The sequence below is a fragment of the Hyperoodon ampullatus genome (assembly GCF_949752795.1).
Source record: "Hyperoodon ampullatus genome assembly, chromosome: 14".
In the NCBI taxonomy this organism is placed as follows: Eukaryota; Metazoa; Chordata; class Mammalia; order Artiodactyla; family Ziphiidae; genus Hyperoodon; species Hyperoodon ampullatus.
The window spans coordinates 38823936-38844718 of NC_136927.1; the positions used below are offsets into that span (position 1 = coordinate 38823936).

General features: G+C 48.2%; 1 protein-coding gene across 1 annotated transcript in view; it reads left to right on the forward strand.

The window, feature by feature from the left end:
• Window positions 1-731: 731 nt before the first annotated feature.
• Window positions 732-20783, forward strand: part of HS3ST2 (heparan sulfate-glucosamine 3-sulfotransferase 2) — a gene marked incomplete at both ends in the record, with an annotated part of 89069 nt that continues 69017 nt past the window's right edge. Inside the window, one exon of the mRNA XM_079719529.1 lies at window positions 732-1216. Coding sequence (XP_079575655.1) covers window positions 732-1216 — 485 coding nt within the window. The remainder of the gene's footprint in view (window positions 1217-20783) is intronic.

The window sequence follows — 20783 nt, forward strand, 5'->3', positions numbered from 1 at the left end:
TGTTGGCGCAATCTCGAACTCCTGGGTGTCGGGAGGCCTGGGGTATCCAGCCTCCCGGAGGAGCAAATGCCTCGACACCTTCCCCCTCACCACCCCAAGCTGGCCCGGGCTCCTTAGGGAGCTGCCTATGTGGGGGAGGGCCCGGGGTGGTGTGTCCCTGGGAGGGATAGAGAGTGGGGGCCAAGGGGCTGGCCGGGTCCCCGGGCGGGGCGCGGGCTCGGGGGACCCGCGCGGCTGACGTCAGGCGACTCCTTAAATAGAGCCGGCAGCGCGCTCGGCCCCGCATTTCTCGAGGAGCCGGAACGCGGCCGGCGGCCAGCGCCACCGTCCGGCCCGCCCGCCCGCACCGCCGCGCCGCCGCCGAGCGTTCGGGGCGCCGCGGCGCGAGGATCCGGGATGGGGCTTCGGGCGCTGGGCGCGCTTCTAACCCGGCGCACGTGAGAGCCGAGGAGCGCCGGGCACCGCCCCGCTGCCCGGAGCCCCGGAGCCCAGGACGCGGGGATGTCGGAGGCGCCGCCGCCGCCCGTTCCCCGAGGAGACGCCGCCTCCGGGATCCCCGGGCATGGTGCGCGCCCGGGCCGGCAGCTCCCGGAGAAGACGGCGCCCCCTATGGCCGACCCCCGTGGCCCGGGCCGCGCCGCTCGAGCCCTCTAGGCGGCCGCAGGGCCCCAGCCGCTCCGCCGCCGGCGCTCCCTCGGAAACCATGACCTCCGGCGCGGGCCCATGGAGCCATGGCCTATAGGGTCCTGGGCCGTGCGGGGCCACCTCAGCCGCGGAGGGCGCGCAGGCTGCTCTTCGCCTTCACGCTCTCGCTCTCCTGCACTTACCTGTGTTACAGCCTCCTGTGCTGCTGCGACGACCTCGGCCAGAGCCGCCTCCTTGGCGCGCCTCGCTGCCTCCGCGGCGCCAGCGCGGGCGGCCAGAAACTTCTCCAGAAGTCCCGGCCCTGCGATCTCCCGGGCCCGACGCCCAGCGAGCCCAGCGCTTCCAGCGCGCCCGCCGCTGCCGCGCCCGCCCTTCGCCTCTCCGGTTCCAACCACTCCGGCTCGCCAAAGCTGGGTACCAAGCGGTTGCCCCAAGCCCTCATTGTGGGCGTGAAGAAGGGGGGCACCCGCGCCGTGCTGGAGTTTATCCGCGTGCACCCGGATGTGCGGGCCTTGGGCACCGAGCCCCACTTCTTCGACAGGAACTACGGCCGCGGGCTGGACTGGTACAGGTAAGGAGGGGAGCCCCACTCAGCGCGCCCCGGCTCCAATCGGCTCCGTCCTCTGAGCCATCTTCTGCGCTTTCGCTTCCCCTTAACCCGGCTCGCTGAGTGGGCTCCGGTTGACATGTGAGGGGGTGGGGGAACTCTAGCAGAAGGATTTATCCAGAACTTCCCAGTGATTGTGCAGACGGGCCCCGGTTTCTTGAACGGCGAAGGACAGTTGGCTCTGGAATCGCCGGAAGGGAAGGGAGATCTCTGGCCTGACCTCGGGGCGAGTTGGAGGGCTGGCTCCGTGTCCGGCGTCCGGGGTAAAGCCGAGTGCCCAGGGAAGGGGCAGCCAGGACAGGTGCTGCCGGAACACAGCCCTCTCCTGAGTCTCGCCAGATCTTTCCTGGCATTTGACGGACCCAGAGAAGGGAAAGTCCGAAGAGGGCCCCCGCGCGGCAGGGCTCTGCGCTTGGGCGAGGTCCCCGGAGTGCAGGCCGAAGGAGAGCGCATCCCCTGAGGTGTGGGCATGACAAAGGTCCCTTCTGGAGTCTCATTCTGAGCTCCAGGTATTTGCTGCTGTATCTGGCCTGAGACTCCCAGTCACTCTGACCCTGAATTAGTGTTTTTGAATAGTGGAAAGGACCCTGGATGTGAGTCTTGGCTCCGTCACTTAGCTTGAGCAAATTCCTAAACTTCATTGCGCCTTGATTTTCTGGTCCATCACAAGGATCAGGAAAAGTCCCTGCCCTGTGTGCCTCTCAAGGCCTTTCTAAGCGCTCTAAAAGTGTCAGAGACACTTCGCACTGGGCGATGCTTCTAAACCAGCAGCCAGGGTGGGGAATTTGGAATACTTGTAGGCACCTCAGATGAAGGCTGGCTAGGGTCATAGGGGCAACCAGTCATAGGCAGACTGTCCACTCCCCCACTGCACTGCCAGGGATGACAGTCACCCAAGCTGGTGGTGTCTGGGAATAGCCTGAAGCTTCTGGAAGGTAGTAGCCTCCACTGTTCAATGCCCATTTCCCTCCCAAGCCCTGTATGGTGCTGAAGTGTAGGACTGGCCCATGTGTGGGCTGAGCAGGGCATCCCTGGGGGTGGTGTAATGTATGTGGTCCCCATAAAACCTGGGTCACAAATTTCTCACCATTTGCCTGATCCCTTGAAGACTTGCTAGAAATGTCTGCCTAGTAATGGAACTGGGGAGGGGTAACATGGTAGCTGACACAGTAGCTGAGGCTATTCTTTAAAAATTTTATAGAAGTAAACCCTCTAGGGAGTAGAAAGTCATAAGCATGTTGGAAAAAGGACAACTTCATTAGAAGGAGGACCCCACTGGGCTCATAATAAGGACCCTGGATTTGTAAGAATCGGGGCAACAGGGCCAACTTGTCCCCTTTGCCAGGGAGCCCTGGACTGCAGTGGTCATGGCTTATGGGACCAGGGGTGGGACATGCCCCTTCCTCAGGAAGCAGACACACAGTCCATCTCCAGTGGAGTGCAACAAGGGCACAGCTGGTCTGTGGGTGGCCCCAGCACCATTATGTTGGCTCTAGGGAATAGGGAGGGTGGCACAGAATGGCAGGTCTGGTGCTTTCCAAACTGTGACCCCCAGGCATCCCATCTGGGTGTACGAAGTATTTGAGGACAGCGTCTGAGCCAGACTGTGGGGTGGGAGAGGCAAACACATCTAACAACAGAGCACCATGTGGGTCAGCCATGGCCATACTCTAATGCACGGCAGGATTTCCTCGATGGAAAATCTAAAGATCATTATGAAACCCTTTGCCAAAGTGAAGTGCCTTTTAAGTGCAAAGTAGCAAAATTGTGAGCATTGGCTTTAATTGAGCCCTCCACTAAACACCTATTCCCTGCACCCAGCCCCTGCACTCCCTCTTCTGTGCTCAGCCACCAAACACCATACCTCAGGCTTCCTTCTCGGAGCCTGTGTCATTCAGGGATGGCTGCTTTTTATTTTTAACCTTGGCATGTGTGATTCTAAGCCAGCTTAGCTGTGAACCTTAGAGATGGGAGCCGTGCCTTTTTTTTTTTTTTTTTTTTATATAGCACATTTGGATTCTGCTAAAATTCTCAACTGAGTCTTGGTAGGTTTTATTTAACATCAAGCATGCTGACAGCTCCACTTCTCTCTCTACTCCCCCCCCCCAACTTCCCAGGGTCTGTCTTACCGTCCCTTTCTCCCTTTATATTTCCGAAAGAACATTTAGCCTGCAGGTCTGGTACTAATAGCCCCATCCCCATCACTTCCCCAGGAAGGCTAGGAGCCTCTAGCATCAGGAGGGGCTGTGTGATTTGTGCTTATTTGGGTTGCAAATCCACAGCCCCAGAGCCCAGGGTTTCGGGTGTGGATGGTCATTTCTGCATAAGATAATACTGCCCCATTTGGATGCTGTTTCCATAATTTCCAGAACATTTCTCTGTATGTGTTTTACTCTTTATTATCACTCAATATGCGTTAGTTGCAGAAGTGATGGGGATAGATGGTTTTCTTTAAAACCCATGCTCCCACTTTATTCCTGAATTCCATGACTTAGGACGGCAGGTGGTAAGATGCTTCTCTCTCTGCCTGTTGCCCTTATTATTTCACAGATGTGAAAACTGCAACCCAAAAAGAGAGCATCTGGAATGGGACCCAAAGCAAGCTGATGAAATTTAGGCCCAAAAGTCATTGACATGCACTGTCCCACCAAGATTTACACACACACGCTGTGTGTGTGTGTGTGTGTGTGTGTATGAGCTCATGCGTGTGTGCATTTCCGGCCAAGCACTCTAACCAGTGTTCTACACAGCTTGCCACCATAAAGCCAGTGTCCACTGGGTAGACATGGCCAAAGAGCCCTTGCACCTATTGTAGGGGACTGTGTTTTCCAAAGGTAGAGTTGCAGAGTTGCAGGCAGTAGATCTCATTATGATCTGCCCACCTTGAAGCCCCTGGGGATAACCTCCCAGGTCTGGAGGCCCCAGTCAGGTAGACAATGGAAAAATCAAAAGGAGAGACTTCTTTCTGTGAGTAAGTGGAGATAAACCAGGAGGTGACAAACGGTGCCTGAAGGCAGAATGAGACAGCCAGAGAGGCACCATTGGCCAGAGACCAGGAGACAGAATCTGCACCTTCCTTACCCCCAGCCTGAATCCTCTCTTGGAACTAGCCCAGTTCAGGCCGCCCTAGGAAAGCCCATCACTGAAGCTCACCTCACCTCTGCACCTGGCTGGCTTCCCCTCTCCCAATTCGCTCCATATACAGAAGGGTCCTGGCCTTAAGTTCTACTTTCAGCAGCTGGGTGTGCAGGGTGGGGTCGGCTAGCTGCTTGGACAGGGAGGCAGAGTGAGACCATGCTACCAAGGGACCCAGGACAGGACCTGCTGTCAGAAGGCAGGAGGTAGTCCCCTATGCTGGGTAATTGGAAACAGACTGATCTTCCTGAGTCCTGGCTTCCTTGTCATAGGATGGCGCCTGTGGTAACTAACACAGAAGGTTGTTTTGAAGAATGAATGAAACCCTGTATATGAAAGTGCCCTGGAAAATTCCCTGGTGTATAAAGATAAGACAGTAATGTTATCACTGTTACCACTATTACTACTACTACTTCACTAACACTCCTTTTACCACCATCAGTACTATTAGTATTAAAACTATCAGTTTCTTTCCCCACTGATGTTACTACACGGGGCTGAGGAATTAATTAATTGCTGGAAAAGTAGTTTCATGAATGCCTGGGAAGGGTCCTGGCCTTAAGTTCTACTTTCAGCTCTGCTTTAATTGTCCTTTTTCCCCTCCCTCCCTTTCTTCTCTCCTTCCTCCTGCATTGGTAAAAAGTCATTTCTCATTTCTGGGTGTCAGTTTGCTCACCTTTAAAATGAGAATGATACCTGACAATGTATGTGAAAATGCTTCTCCCAATCTAAGATTATATTCGGGAGGCATCAAAGGTTGAGTATGAGACAGAGTATTCAGGGCCTTCATCTTTCGTAAAGAGACATAAGTTGTGCATTGTCCAGTAGTTTTTAAAGTCTTAGGGGAAGCTGAATTTTGTGTAAAGTGTCCTCCGTTTTGCTAGTTTTCAGCGACTGGGGTTTGGGGGTGGCAGTGTGAAGAGAAAGTGAATCTTCTCTAAATGCATTGAAATGCCAACAAAAGCAAGTTAATATGTGATAATTGACTCTGTGCTCTGGTGTCAAAATTGTGATAGATGAGCCTGTTCTGTAAATTTTAGACTCCATAAGTCTGGTTATTTATTTGTTCAGTGGCAGTGGTGTTCTGCGGGTGGCGTAAGGCAAAGAAGACACAGCATTTGCCCTAGAGGCAATAGTCTAAGGAGAAAGAGAATTAAAAGCACAGAATAAGGTCTATCACCCTATCCAGCTCATTTCAATCAAGAAATCAAATTTCAAGAGCGAAGCCAAACTCTAGAAAGGCAAACTTTAAGAAGAAAGAAAAACAAAGGCAGAAGGCAGCAGAAGTAATGAATGTGGAAGGCTTTACCACCTTTTACAAACTGATGGACACATGGCACAGATGGACCCGTGCTTGCCGTGTGCACAGATGTGTGTGCACGCACAGCTCACACGTGGGCACCCACACACACAATTCCAGTGTCTGTGCAGACACGTCTTCATAAGGAGTTTTCCTGCTTCTGTCCAGGAGGATGTCACACACGCTGATTAAATGGATCTGCTGAGTCCATAAATCCTCTGTCCGCCTTGTAGGTCTCTGTCAGCCTCGCAGCAGCTGGAGATATAGTAGTTAGTTTCAGCACATGTACAGTTCTTGTCAGGCACTGAGGAACATTCAGGATGGGCAAGAAGGACTGTCATTGCTCAAGGAGGCTTTTTGAAGAACTGGCTTTGCTTCCCCCTAGAGCTGGGTGGGACAGTGGAAGAGCTCAGAATGAAGACTGGGCTTTCCCCATGGCCTTTGGTATGTGGCTATTTAGGGGGGAAAGACCCAGACCAGCCCCAGTGCTATTCAACCGGCACACATTGTTACATTTGTTTTGGGTGTTAAAATATTACATAGATTCTAAGAAGCACATTTTCTTTTTCACCTTTTAACATCTCTGAAATTAGGATGTGTCTAATGATTGATGGGGTCTTAAGTCCTTGAGATACGATGCTTCCATATTGGATGGAAACTCTCTCCCCCAGAGATGCCCTCTGCTCTGGAAACTCACTGGACCTTACAAAGGGCCAGCAACTAGGTGGCAAATGTCTTGCCTAGCAGGGAGCCCCTAAGACCCTGTCTGTCTCTGCAGCCAGCAGGGGTCTCTCCTGATTGGTGAAGGAGCTGTACCCATTTTAGATTTTTGATTGTTACCCATGCCATTTTCTATTCTGAAATGAGGGGAAGTGTGGGTTGACAGCCACCGGGAGACAACAAGATGCTCTGGTGGTCATGTTCTTCACGGGCTGCTGTTCTGCCCAGATATTTGGAGTCATATCCCAAGAGTTCCTAACAGGCTCAGAAAATGCTTGATGCCCAACAGGTGCTTTTATCTGCAGTGCTTGCTTCTGTTGCATGCATCTGGCGTGCAGGACTGTAGAATAGTTTTCTTCTCGTTGGTTAGACCTCCACGCATCATTCCTGAATGATTGAAAGACCGAGTGGGCGGGGCGGGGGCGGAAGCACACAACTCCGGATTCCGATCTCCTGAAATCAGTGCCCTTGGAGGGCAAGCCCTCTCTGTGAGCCAGGGCTCGGCCGCGGGTGTGGGGCGGGTGGGTAAGCTCGCTGGCTGTGAGTCAGGCTGGAGGGCGTCTGCAAGGTCACGCAGTCTACCTAAACCTGTGGGACTCTCTCTCCCCTCCAGAACTAACCCCAGGGTGGGTTAATCCATTTATTTGTCAAACGCCTACCATTTGCCGGAATCAGTGCCAAGCTGCTGTAGACCGGCTCTGCTGCCACTTTGTTCTCCTAGTGGGCTGCACGGATGGGCTGGAGGGTTTTGTAGTCCATGGGCAGCTGGATGAGGTGGGTGAAAGCCACAGTGATGGAAATAACTTAGCATTTCAGAGGTAATTGCTGCCTGTGAAGCTCCACAGCTGGGCTGTTGGTCCGATGCTGCACTCACGGGGCTTCCTCAGAGGATAACGGCACAGAGAGAGAGGGGCGAGGGGTTACTACTGAGCTTGTGCTTCCAAGGAACTTGGGCCAGATGGACTGGTTGGGTTACCTGGGGCTGGAGCATCACATGATTTCCCGGACACAAGTCCACTAGGAGTGGCTTCCCAAGCTGTGAAGTCAGCGGCGTTAATCGTGGTTCCATTTCAGTGCTCGTGGCCACCGGCTCCCATGAGTAAGAAACCCAGGGTGTCTGCTCTGGGTGGAGGCCCAAGGACCTCTCACTGCTGTTCTCTGAGAGGCAACATCACGCCCACATCTTCGGAGGGTAGCATTTTCCAGGCTTCAGTCATTTTTGTACCGCCTCATATTTGCCAAAACCTGGCATGACCTCTACTATTATTTTCTTAATAATTTGTATGTTTACGTTTACATTTTAAAATTATAATTTTTATAAAGAACTGGGTTGATTTTTCTTCAGTGTGTACATTTTAGAATAGATAATGTGTTCCCATAGCGCAGACTTCAAAAGTGACAAAGGATATTCAATGAAAACCATTCTGCTCCTTCCCACTCTGTCTCTCCACCACGCAGTTCCTCTTCCCAGAAGCAGTCACGGGATCCGTTTTTGTGTATCCTTCTAGAGATGTGCTGTGCATTTGTAAACCTAACAGCCATTATGCAAATGTAGTCAAAATACATATTTTTAGAAAACAACTTTATTTGAAAACCATCTTAAATGGAAAACCAGCATCACTTGCCATAATTAGAGAGTAATTATAAAAATAAGTAGTTTGAAAACAAACAGTGCTATTGAATTTTTGCTACTGAAAGTGGCTAGAATGTTCCAAGCCTGTAGCCTGCTCTATCTTTGTTTAAAAGAGGACGTCAGGGGATACTAAGAAGAGCAGTTAAAGAAATACTAATATCGGACTTCCCTGGTGGCGCAGTGGTTGAGCGTCCGCCTGCCGATGCAGGGGACACGGGTTCGTGCCCCGGTCCGGGAAGATCCCACATGCCGTGGAGCGGCTGGGCCCATGAGCCATGGCCACTGAGCCTGCGCATCTGGAGCCTGTGCTCCGCAACAGGAGAGGCCACAACAGTGAGAGGCCCGCGTACCGCAAAAAAAAAAGAAATACTAATATCAATGTGAAACATTTCTCCTTAATGTAATCAGAGGAATGAAAGTGAAGTGGAAAAGATAATAAATTTTCTCACCAGTAGGTCTAATGCAGTATCTAAAATTACTGAGATGAGCTATGCGCCAACATCATAGGAAACACTACTAGTCTGCAGAAAATCCAGTGTAGGTAAATCCAGTGATGTGTCTAGCGTTCAGATTCCTTTGATGTGTTAATGATTGGAAGAGACAAGCCAAAGGAAAACTCAAAACAAATATGAGCATTCAGAAAAGTATTGCTGCTTGCAATATTTACAAAGTAGTCTAGCCCTCAGAAGAACAGGATTCCCTGAATAAAGGGTATAGCAGGTATTTAAAAGAAAAAAAAACCCCCACAAGTTTACTGTTGGTTTCATCACTGCTTTTGCTGGTGGAAAATCAGCAGTCTCCCCCATGAATATGGTATCTCCGTAGGTCGTTACATACCTGCAGGCATCAGTGTTACAAAGTCAAAAGTAAAGTTGTTTCCACTAGGGACTTGGCAACTTATGTGAAAGGGGCTCAAAGCTTTTTTCTGTTTTTTGTTTTTTACATTTTGAGGCTCATGTGAGAGAGGATGTCTTTTTGAAATCTCAGGATGCAAAGTCCTTTTTTTTCCCCTCTGCGATGCATGATGTGAGGCTTAAACATAACGGCAGGGCAGGGTGTCACTCTTGCTTTCTCAGACAGTTTGATCTCACTGTATAAAGAGGGGAAGACAATGTCATGTCTTTGTAAATATTTTTAGCTGCGTAACAGGAGCTCCGATGAGGAAAATTGTCCTTGGGACTTACCATATGTTGTCAACAGAACCCATTTAGAGGGTGTCTGTGATAGCAGGGCTCCACAAGCTTGCCTTCAGGTGGGTAAGTAGTCATCGACCCTGATGAGGCGGTGGCTTCCTGCTCACTCAGGGCCCCCGGGTCTTGGTGCTCACTGCGGGTAATGGAATCCCAGACCCACCCTAGGCCTGGTGGAAAAAAGAGCTGGCATTGAAGCAGTTCCTCAGGGAGCACCGGAAAGAGGGAAGGAGGGCAGCCCTGAGTTCATGGATGAGATGAACTCAAAATAGAGATCGGAAGACAGTTTCAGCACAGTGATTAAAAGCTTGGGCTCTTGAATCAGAATGAACGAGTTGGAATCTTGGTTCTACCACGGAGTGTCGGTCCACCAACAAGTGCCCCAGTTCTATCTGCACATGGGGACCTGCCCTCTTGCCTACATGTAGGACTGAATGAGTGATATCATGTAAAAGTGCTCAGAAAATTTCTGGCATGTGGAAGGTGTCCAACAAGTGTTGGCTGTCATTATCGGTGGTTGATTTTCTCGTCATTCCTTTATTGAGCTAAGTGCTAAGAACCTGAAGGTGAATAAGACACAGGTCCTGCTCCTGGGTTCCTCCCAGTTTGATGGGTTATGAAATGTTCATGGGAAGTTTTTACGCAAATCAGAGCTGATGATAGGAACCATAACAGAGGTGCAAGCAGAGCTATTGTAGCATGGCGGGGAGACAAAATCTGATTGGGGGAATTTTGGAAGGTTTTCTGGAGGAGATAGTATGTTATTTGGGTCTCAATGGGCAGATGGGATTTTTGCAGGAGGCGGGTGAGAGGGGTGGCCCTATAGGGATGCTGTTTCTAAATACATTCATTGCACAATTTCACTTCTGATTACAGTCAAATCAGAAAATAAAGTTTTTTCGAATCACTTTAGTTCTGCATGCATTTATTGACTACCTACTGTATGCCAGCCACTGTGTTAAGTCCTAGAAAAATTAAGATACAAAAGAACCCTCCTTTAAAGAATTGAAGGCGCAGACAAGTCCAATAACAAGATATGCTGAGAGAGAAAGTGCTCCTGGCATATGGGGTCACAGGAGGGGCCCCCACTCAGGGTGGGTCAGAGAGACTTTCCAGGGAGCTGATGCCTAAGCTTTAGGACGTTTGCAGTGGCTGTTTCCTCCGCCTGAATCACTCTTCCCCCAGAGCATCCCTAGATCTGGCTGCTTCTCATCGTGCAGGTTCCAGCTCACATGTCACCTTGAAGACGCCTTCCTTAGCTACCCAGTCTAAGCTGACTCACCTTCCTCATTACCCTCTATCTCTTGTCTCCACCTTGGTTTATTTACTTTTTACTTCTTATTGCAATTTGAAATGATCTTGTTCATTTTTCTTTTTACTCACCGTCTCCCCCACCAGACCAAAAACTCCGGGACAGCAGGGATCTTGTCTGTCTTGTGCATGGTTGCGTCCCCTGAGCTCAGAGTGGTGCCTGGCACACAGTAGGTGCTCCATATATAGTTGTTGAGTGACTATGCTTAGGTGTACAGGATGACTAGGAATTGGTGAGTCTGTTCCAAGGCTACAGACTGGCCCCAGCCTTTCATTAGGCTTTTCACACGTGGGTCTCGGGAAGCTGGGCGAGAGAGTGCAGGGTGCGGTGCTGGTGACTCAGCCACCCCTTCAACAGATATTTAGCGAGCATCTGCTCCATGCCAGGTACTGTTATAGTCCCCGGGGAGAGAGCAGTTAAAAAAAAAAGCAGACAGGGCTTCCCTGGTGGCGCAGTGGTTGAGAGTCCGCCTGCCGATGCAGGAGACACGGGTTCATGCCCCGGTCCGGGAGGATCCCGCATGCCGCGGAGCGGCTGGGCCCGTAAGCCATGGCCGCTGAGCCTGCGCGTCCGGAGCCTGTGCTCCGCAACGGGAGAGGCCACAACAGTGAGAGGCCCGCGTACCGCAAAAAAAAAAAAAAAAAAAAAAAAAAAAAAAGCAGACAAAAATCCCTGCTCCTGCGGTGCTTACTTTCTATGGGGTGGGAAGGAGATGGTCAATAAAGAGGTAAATAAATTATATCGATGTCCGATGGTGACAGGTGCTGTGGGAAAGCGTAGGGAAGGTGGATGGAGAGAGCTCGGTGGGCAGGGAGCGGGGCACTGCGATTCTAGACGGGGTGTTTACGGGAAGGCCTTACAAAGCAGGTGATGTTGGAGCAAAGACCTGAAGGAGGTGAAGGAGCAAAGCATGTGTGATCTGAGCGAAGAGCACTCTAGGCAGAGGGAAAAGAAATGCAGAGGCTCTGAGGACAGCAGGGGCTCTGGTGTGACTGAGGGAAATCTAGGGGCAAAATGGCTGGAGTGGCCGCAGCAAGGAGGTGAGTTATGGGAAATCAATTCAGAGAAGTGGCCAGGCCCCCACTGAGATCCATGCAGGGCATTGCAAGAATTTTTTTTTATGATTTGTTTATTACTTTTTTAAAAAGTCTACGCTGTGTCATGCACCAGTGAAAACTGAGAGATCCAAAATGTTCCCCTCTCACTTTTAGAGTTGAAGAAACTGGTCTTCTCAGAGGCTCAAAGATTTGACCAAAGCCACCTGGCTGGGGAGCATCAGAACTGGGACTTTTGTTTGTTACAAACAAAATTAAGACCTGTAGTATAGATACATAAAGCACAATTTTCAATCCTGCATTCTCTGCCTAATAGTCCATCATTAAGATGTTCCCACACCATTAAATATTTCCAAACCTTGATTTCAGTGTCTGGGTCTCATTCTATCATGTGGTCCCGTGGAGGGCTTACCCATTCCCCTCTTCTTGGACATTTAGTTGCTGATCCCCAATTTTTTTTTCTATTTAAATAACTCTTCATTGCCTAGATCTCTAATTCTTTCTTTAGTGTAGAGTCCTAGAAGTGAAATTACTAGGTCACAGTGAAGAACTTTCTTAAAGGCTCGAGATGCATACTGCCAAAATGGTCTCCAAAACACTGCAAGAATTTTGGCTTCTACTCTGAGCGAGTGGGGAGATATATTGGATGGTTTGGAGCTAAGCAGTTATATGATCTGACTTATATTTTAAAAGGATCTCTTGGGCTGCTTGACAGAATCAGGGAAACTGATTAGGAGGCTTTTGCAGTGGTAACGTTGGAGGTGTGAGAGGTGGGCAGGTGCTGGGTACCTTCTGAAGGTACAGTTGCAGGTTTTGCTGATGGATTCATAGGGACCAGGTACGAGAGGGGAGTCAGGGAAGATGCTGGTGTGATGATGACATCTCTTAAGGGCTTGCTGTCTTTCAGACCCTTCCAAGTGACAGCAGGCTGGGGTCTGAACCTAACATACTTCCCAATACAGCCCCTGGCTTGACGGGCCAAGCATCTACCTGTAGGTATCCTTGAACTAGCCAAAGAAAGGGATGTCATGTTCTACTGTAGCTTGGAGGCTGCAGGGTCCCCCCCAAATTGGTGAGAGATGGAAGAGTCCCTCTTGCTGGAGGTCTTTGAGGCCCTTTTTATAAATGCAGTGTTCTTAGGTAACCTCTTGAGATTTTTGAAGATTGAATTAGCTTTGCTCCAACCCAGAAAAGGCACGTGTCACTCAGTGTGTGTATCACCCAGCTTCTCATTCTTGTTCCAGCCTCATAAACATGCCTGGCAAGGGAGCTGCCTTGATGGCATGCTAGATTTAGGGGGCTTACGTGTGGTTTCTTTCAAACAGAATTGAACACCATAATGCCTTCCCCCAAGATAATCAGGATCTGAATCTCCCCACCTTCGCCAGAGCTACTGGAGCATGAGGAAATGTTCTCTGCCTTGGCAGCCTCTTTGCAGTACATTTCTGCTTTGATGGTTTTAATGAAGGTATGAAATCATCCAACAGCTTTCATTTTGCTCAAGTGAGATGGCTTAAAGTGGAGGTAGCATTTCCCAGGATCAATCCCCATTTTTAGAAGTGGCTGGTTAAACTCTCTGCAGTTTATGGCCACTTCTGGCTGAAACAGTGTGGGATCTGAATTATTAATTCTGTGAGAAATGAGTTAAGTCACTGCAAAGCTCTGTGGTGACAAAATCCCTACTACTTTAAGGCCTCTTTCTCATATTTTCTCTAGCACGAACATCTCTGTTAACCAGAAATTCTTGGGCAACTTGGCCAAATCTGTCTGAGCGTCATTCTGTCAGGAGGGAAAGAATTTGACTTAATTCAATTGTTCTTTCCTACCGAGGATGACAAGGAGGAAATAGGCACAGAGACTCGGAGAGGCACTTATTTCAAAGCTATTTTTTATAGGCACTCAAACTTGGACATGATTCACATGTCAACTGTGCAAGCAAGGTCATCTCTAAAACATGAACCTCTGAGCACCTCTACCCAGTCCAGGTGGCTGGTGCCCAGGGAAGTGTGTAGAAGGATGGAGAGCTCTGAGCTGCTCTGATTATGGCACCGGGAGCTGGGGGTGGTGACCCAGCTGCAGAGAGCTCCTATCCCCTGGAGAAGCAGTTTGGAGCAGTGATGGCATCGCAGACTCAACATCCTATAGGGACTCTGTGGGCATGTATGTGAAGAAATGAAGTGGGCTGTGGGCCATTAAGGGGTGGGGGGCCACTTGTCCCAGTAGTCAGTCCCTAACAGACTTTTTGCCATCCTATATTGCCAGATCTTCTAGGTTTTTTTAAATTTATTTTAGAAAAAGCTTGAAATATGGCATTTTTAAAAAATGTGAACTCTCGATTTATAATTGTGTTTTACTGATTCACACCTTTTATAGAACGCTTGTGGACCAAACAGAACATTTTTATGGGCTGGATGCTACCCATAAGCTGTCCTCTCATCACCCTGAGAGGGTGGGCCTTAGATGCAGGCTCTACAGCTTTCTAATCCTGCCTCTGCCACATGATAGTTGTGGGGTTAGCTGCTACCTTCTTAAGCTTTGGTTTCTCCTCTATAAGATGAGGGTTCCCCTTCCTGGATTGTGCTTGGAGGAGATATGACCATCACTAAGATGATGGGAATGCCTGGAAGACAAAAGGCATAATATGGATCTTTGTCAAGGTGAGGAAAGCTGGGGCCTTATCTGTTGGGCCAATGGGGAGGAGAAGAATCTGGAACCAGGATGACCCGAGGTTGGAGAAACCCATTTGGTTGTAGAACTGACCCCCAGGGAGGGAGCCAGCAATCCCCACTGCTTCTTATTGTCATTCTTGTACATGCTCACAGAGTCCCTGAGGATTTTGAGTTTGTGATGCCACCACTGCTCCAAACTGCTTCTCCAGGGGATAGAAATTTTCTGCAGCTTGGTCACTGTTCCCAGCTCATAGTGCCATATTCAGAACAGCTCAGAGCTCTCCATTCTTCTACACATTTCCTTTGGCTTGTGCGGAGATACTCAGAGATTCATGTTTTAGAGATGACCTAGCTTGCACAGGAGGTGAGAGCCTCTCTGATTGGGTGGTTTGGTGCAGATAGAAGTCCAACCTGGAGAGTGAGGTGTTGGTTGCAAGGAGAGGCTAAGGGATGGGCAGGGGTGGACCATAAAGATCATCCTGGAAAGACTTCTCTCCAGCCTAGTTGGCACCTGCAGAACGACAGGGGAACATTGGGACGGTGGTGCAGAGGAGACTGGAGGGAGACGGGTATGATGGAGAAGAGAAGGCAGCCACCCCTCAGGAGGATGAACTGTGTCATTTCTGACACAATTCCCTTTAAAGCCAAGCAGAGCTTTGATGTGGAGAGAGCTCCATTGGGTTGGTTGAATGATGAGTATTGAGAGTCTGTGTGTGTGAACCATTGGTGGAAGAGCTAGGCAATCATCCAGGTTTGTCTTGCCTCTGGGGTAATCTGTCAACAAGCTTCTCCAATCATACAGTCAGCAAAGTTCTGTCTAAAATCTGACACATTGTTGCCCAATCTTCAGTCGTTTGGGTGCCATCTACAAATACTTTTATAACCTTTACATGGTGTTAAAGCCCACTCATAATTTTTGCTTTAACCTATTTACTTAAACATGAAACTTTATATCACTATCTTAAATGAGAATCATCACTTGCCAGAAACAGAAAGTGGTCATAGAAACCAATGCAGTAAAAACCAAACAATGCAATTAGACTCCAGCCAGATACTGTTGCCTGTGCCACATTCTGCCTGAGGCAGCCTCTTTTTTCTGTTAAAGAGAGAGATCAAAATCTGTTAGGGAGGTGTTAACATCATAGCACCTAAGACTTTCTCCATGATGTAATCAGAAGATTTGAATAGAATGAAAAAGGAAAGATGATTATTTTGTAATGATGTGATTAGGTGTCATTTAAAGGCATGACTATGTGCCACCCAAATATTTTTTTAACCAGTAGTGGTACATATCTCACACTTTGGGAAATGCTGACCTACCCACCTGGATCCTTCTTGCTTTGATGTCACTGTATTATCTTATCATACTTGGTTGTCATGGTCTATCAACAGCTTGGGAGGGACTGGCTGACATTACAAAGTCTGGGTGGTTTAAAAAGCTGTGATTTCAATTTAAATTGCAAATTGATGGGGCATCATGGGAAAAGCAAATACAGACGTGAAGAACTGAAGGAAAAGATCCAGCTATGTAGTATTTTTAGATCTTTTTCTCTGGACCGATTTTGTATAATTTTTTTCTGGACTCTGGGTTTGATAAGACCAATTACCTGAGGGCTACCCAATTGACAATTCCAACCTAAATGGCCTATGTAAAATCTTTATTTACTGTTCCTTAAAAAAAGCAAACAAACAAACAAAAAAACTGTGACTTGGATGAAGCTCTAAGGCATTATGCCGAGTGAAAGAAAGGTTACGTACTGTATGGTTCCATTTACATGACGCTCTCAAACAGGCAAAACTAAAATGATGGAGAAGAAATCAGTGTTTGCCAGGGTTTAAGGCAGGGGAAGGGTGTGAATATAAAGAGGCAGACAAGGGAATTTGCGGCGGGTGCGCGGTGGGGAATGAAACCCTTCTGTGTCCTGAGTGTGGTGGTGAATCTATACCTGTGTTAAAATTCATAGTGCTTAACACTAATAAAAGTCTATTTTCCTGTGTAATACTTTTAAAGATAAAATTAAAAAGTAAAGCTTTATTTTAAAAATATCCATGATTGTAGAACTCTGCTACTGAAGGGCCATCCTATATCCCTAATTCTTTTTTGTTGTTGTTTCTTTTTGCGGTACACGGGCCTCTCACTGCTGCGGCCTCTCCCGTTGCGGAGCACAGGCTCTGGACGCGCAGGCTCAGCGGCCATGGCTCAAGGGCCCAGCCGCTCCGCGGCACGTGGGATCCTCCCGGACCGGGGCACAAACCGGCGACCCCCGCATCGGCAGGCGGACCCGCAACCACTGCGCCACCAGGGAAGCCCCCGAAAGTTTACATTTTTATATGTGTTCTGATTATTGACATATTTGGACTTTTTTCTATCATTTATTTTGTTCATTTTCATTGTTTCTTTTTTCCTCTTCCCCTGACTCTGCTATTTGAATTGTTGGAGCTTTCTTTATTCCTCCTTTTCTTCCCGCTACTGGGCTGGAAGTTATACAAGCTAATTCTGTGCTTAGTAGTTACCTTTATATCTGACCAAACAAAGCCTTAACAAAGAATAACTTAGAATGCCGTGACTCCCAACCTTCTCTGCCCCAATTGGCCATGTTATGGTTGCCTAGTATTTTATTCCACTTTCTTTTGTGGTTTTTATGTTTGTCAAAGTCATATGTCTGCCTCGTCTAAACAGTTAAATGATATCATGAGGCTCATCACAAAAACAGCAGCCTACTGCCCGTCTCCCCATGTTCTGATGTCCACTTCGTGGAGGCACCCAATGTTGATTCCTTTGGTTCCCTCTCTGTCTGTCCCTCCATGTTACTAAATAACATGTTTCTATTGCTGTGTCTTATACATCACAAAAAGATAACCTTGGGAGTTAAAACTGCACCTCTCGGGCTTCCCTGGTGGCGCAGTGGTTGAGAGTCCGCCTGCCGATGCAGGGGACATGGGTTCGTGCCCCGGTCCGGGAAGATCCCACATGCCGCAGAGCGGCTGGGCCCATGAGCCATGGCCGCTGAGCCTGCACGTCCGGAGCCTGTACTCCGCAACGGGAGAGGCCACAACAGTGAGAGGCCCGCGTACCGCAAAAAACAAACCAACAAATAAACAAAACTGCACCTCTTAATTACTCAGGTAAGTGAAGAATTTCAAGATTGTAATTGTGCAATATGTGGAAAATAATGATACTGTGTACAATACTTGCTGAAACGAGTCAGATGTAGTCAAAGCCGTACTCCACGGCAGCCAAGCTTCTTTATTAAATGAAGAAGATGAATTGACTAAGGACTCCACCCCAAAAGTTGGAAGAATGATAAAACAAATGTAAGGAAACAAGGAAGAAATCATTGGGAAAGATAAAAACAGGAAATGAATCTAGGAAAACAGTAACATTGGTTTAAACAAAAAACCCAAGAACTGATTCTCTGAAAAAAATCAATAAAATAGACAAACATCTGTGGTATTTAATCAAGAACAAAAAAGAGCACAAATAGGCAAAATTAGGAGGAATGAGAAACAGAGTAGAGCCAGAAGGTTTAAAAAGATCTGCGAAGGGCTCAAGCACCTTTATCATGCTGAAAAAGAACTAGATAAAATCGAATTCGTATTTAATCCTCATAAAACACTTAGTGCATCTTAAAGATACTTTTTCTCATGATTTTAAAAATAATTTTTAGCATGACATCCTGAACTCACCTGGGTATCATTTCCCCCGGACTCTGTCTGCTGATGAATCACAGAAGTGCTAGGTAAAGCATAGATAATTGATAAAAGAGTTCAAGTGTAACAGCTAAAAACAGAAAGCTTACCTGCGAACTGTAGAAAGAGACATCGCCAGGGGCCACGGAGGGTGAGAACAGAATGGTAAGTGGCAGCTGCTGTTGCTGAGGGCTTTATTTCTAAGTAATTATTATTAAATCATCTCATATAATGTATCTCAGTTCAAATATTACATTTGATATTGTCCGTAAGCTTCATTACTGTATTCACAGCATACGTCTGTGTTTACTGGTGCCAGTATTCACCTTCTTTCCTCCATTAATTTATACCTTTCTTTAGTTGTTTGTTTTTATTTATCTCTCAACCAGTTGGAGAACTTTTATCAATAACTTTTTTTTAAGTTACTCTTTTAATTTGAGCCCTTTGGTAGGTTTAAGCATATCTTTCTGTTTTTCTCACACATGAACAATAATTTGGCTGAATTAAAATTTTTAGGGCAAAACCTTTAAAAAAGAAAACAAAAACCCTTCTGAAAATAGCATTCTACTGTCCTGTAGCGTGTGTGTGTGTGCGTGCGTGAGTGTGTGTGTGTGTGTGTGTATGTGACAGAAGAGAAGTTTGATGTCAGCTGCTCAGTAGTGATAGCTCAGCCGTAACTTTCAAGTCCTCCAGTTTTTTAGATTGAGCTTGGTCTAGACAGAGGGTCCCATCTTAGTCTCTTGCTAAAAGGCACCTATCAGGCCTTTGTTTGCTCGGAATCCTTCAGACCAGGCCATCTCCTCCAGGAGGGTCCCTGAGGCCCAGCGCCAGGGCAGCCAGCCATTCCCAGGGCTCTGTGCTCCACTGTGTCCAGTCAGTGCTGACCTGGGGTGGCTGGGAGATAGCTGAGCCTTCCTAGACTAATGTCTCCAGCATGGTTCTCCCGGGGGAAGCATGTGATGCTCAGAGGTCCTGAGCCTTGAAGGAAGGAAAGCTTAGTCCAACAGTGGTGTCAGAAGGGCTCTGGTCTTGGGTTAGGAAACCCATGTTCTAGTTCCCACAAGTTCATCAACTTGCCTTTGCTCTTGGGTGGATGACTTGTGTACCCTTAGTGTCAGTGTTTTCATTTGTAGAATCAGGGAGTTAGACTAGGTTTGTGTAACCTGAGTGGAGAATGTGCCATAACTAGGTGGTTTGGGATGATCCTTGAGGTGATTTGGGATGATGTATACTCATGTTACACACATCAAAGTCCATGGTGAAAACATGCCCTTTTCAATACCCATTCCTCATTCCAGTTGAGTCAGGAGAAGGTCTGCTTGGTGTTCATAGCTAACACTGCAACGCTACCTAGTTAGAGTTTAATCTTTTTTTCCTCTCTGTACTTATTTTTACGGTTACCTACCATTTGTGGCAAGAGATATGGTTTTCCATTTATGGTTCTAACAAAGTTTTTTTAAAACTAAAAAACTATATGTTTATGTAAGCAAAAAAAATGAGTGGATTTTAAGGAGAAATAGAAAGTAAACAATAGCGCAAGAATGTGGCCAGGATTGTGTGGGTTGTATCTGAATGACTGAATTTGGAGAAAGTGGGCTTAAAGCTCCTTTGTCTCACTCTAGAATCTCTTTGAGCAAAAATCCATCATGCATTTGGGACTCAGGATGCAACATTCCATGACCTGGGATTCTGAATGATCCATGTTAGATTCCTTTGGAAGGTGTTCCCAGCAGACCCACCAAGCACCACCCTTCAGATTCAATATCCTCTGCAACGTTGGATCAAAGAGGCTTTTTTGACAGTTGGTGGAGGCTCCTATCTCTTACAGCAGCTGCAGAATGAGTCCTTAAAAAGCATAAATAACAAATTGCCTCTTTGGTTGCTTTGACATCTTTGTTTAGTTCAATCCAGGTGTGTTGTAGCTGAATAGTTTGGGCCAGAGTCCTTGCTGGGGAGAAAATTGTTATGAAAAGCTACCGATTAGGTGTCCACGGCTGCTGAAAGCCAGCAGTGGAGGCTCCTGGAGCTGTATTTATGAAAGGGCAGGGGTCATTGATAAGTGCAAGAATGGGATTGAGAGAGGAGACAATTTGTTGAAAGGACAACGGCGTTTGCAGGATGCAGGCAGGCGACCACTGCAAATCCAGTTCTTCCTCGTTCCAGGTGGCAGGGTGGGTGGTACAGGGTCTGCTAGGGCAGTGGTCCCCTACCTTTTTGGCACCAGGGACCAGTTTCGTGGAAGACAATTTTTCCACGGATTGGGGGGCTGGGGATGGTTCAGGTGGTAATGCGAGCGATGCGGAGTGGCGGGGAGTGCCAGAGGAAGCTTCGCTCGCCTGCCTGCCACTCACCTCCTGCTGTGTGGCACGGTTCCTAACAGGCTGCGGACCAGTACTGGTCCGCAGCCTGGGGGGTTGGGGACCCCTGTGCTAGGGTGTGTGCCCTACTGCCATTTGCAGCCTTGGAAAGAGTCCGGGGGATGCTTTTTCTTCCTATAAGATCCTGCCTTGGTCTCATTACCCCGGGACTCAGGTATAGCAATGCTGATCTACTGTTTTTACCACAGGGTCCCAGTGCTGCCCAGCCCCGCCCCATGGTACCCTTCACTGCCCAACCATGAACGCCCAGCCCACGCTTCCTTGCGCAATGCCAGCTGGCACTCCCACCCCATCTGTGAACTGCACTAAACTGTGATGATCACAGTGCATCCCTACATTGCCCTTAGCAACCCTGTGTAACACACTCCCTCACTACACTGAATGTCCTCAAACATCTGTGCGTTACTGCAAAATGAAGCCCAACCTTGTCCCTGGCCATCTCCTCTGTG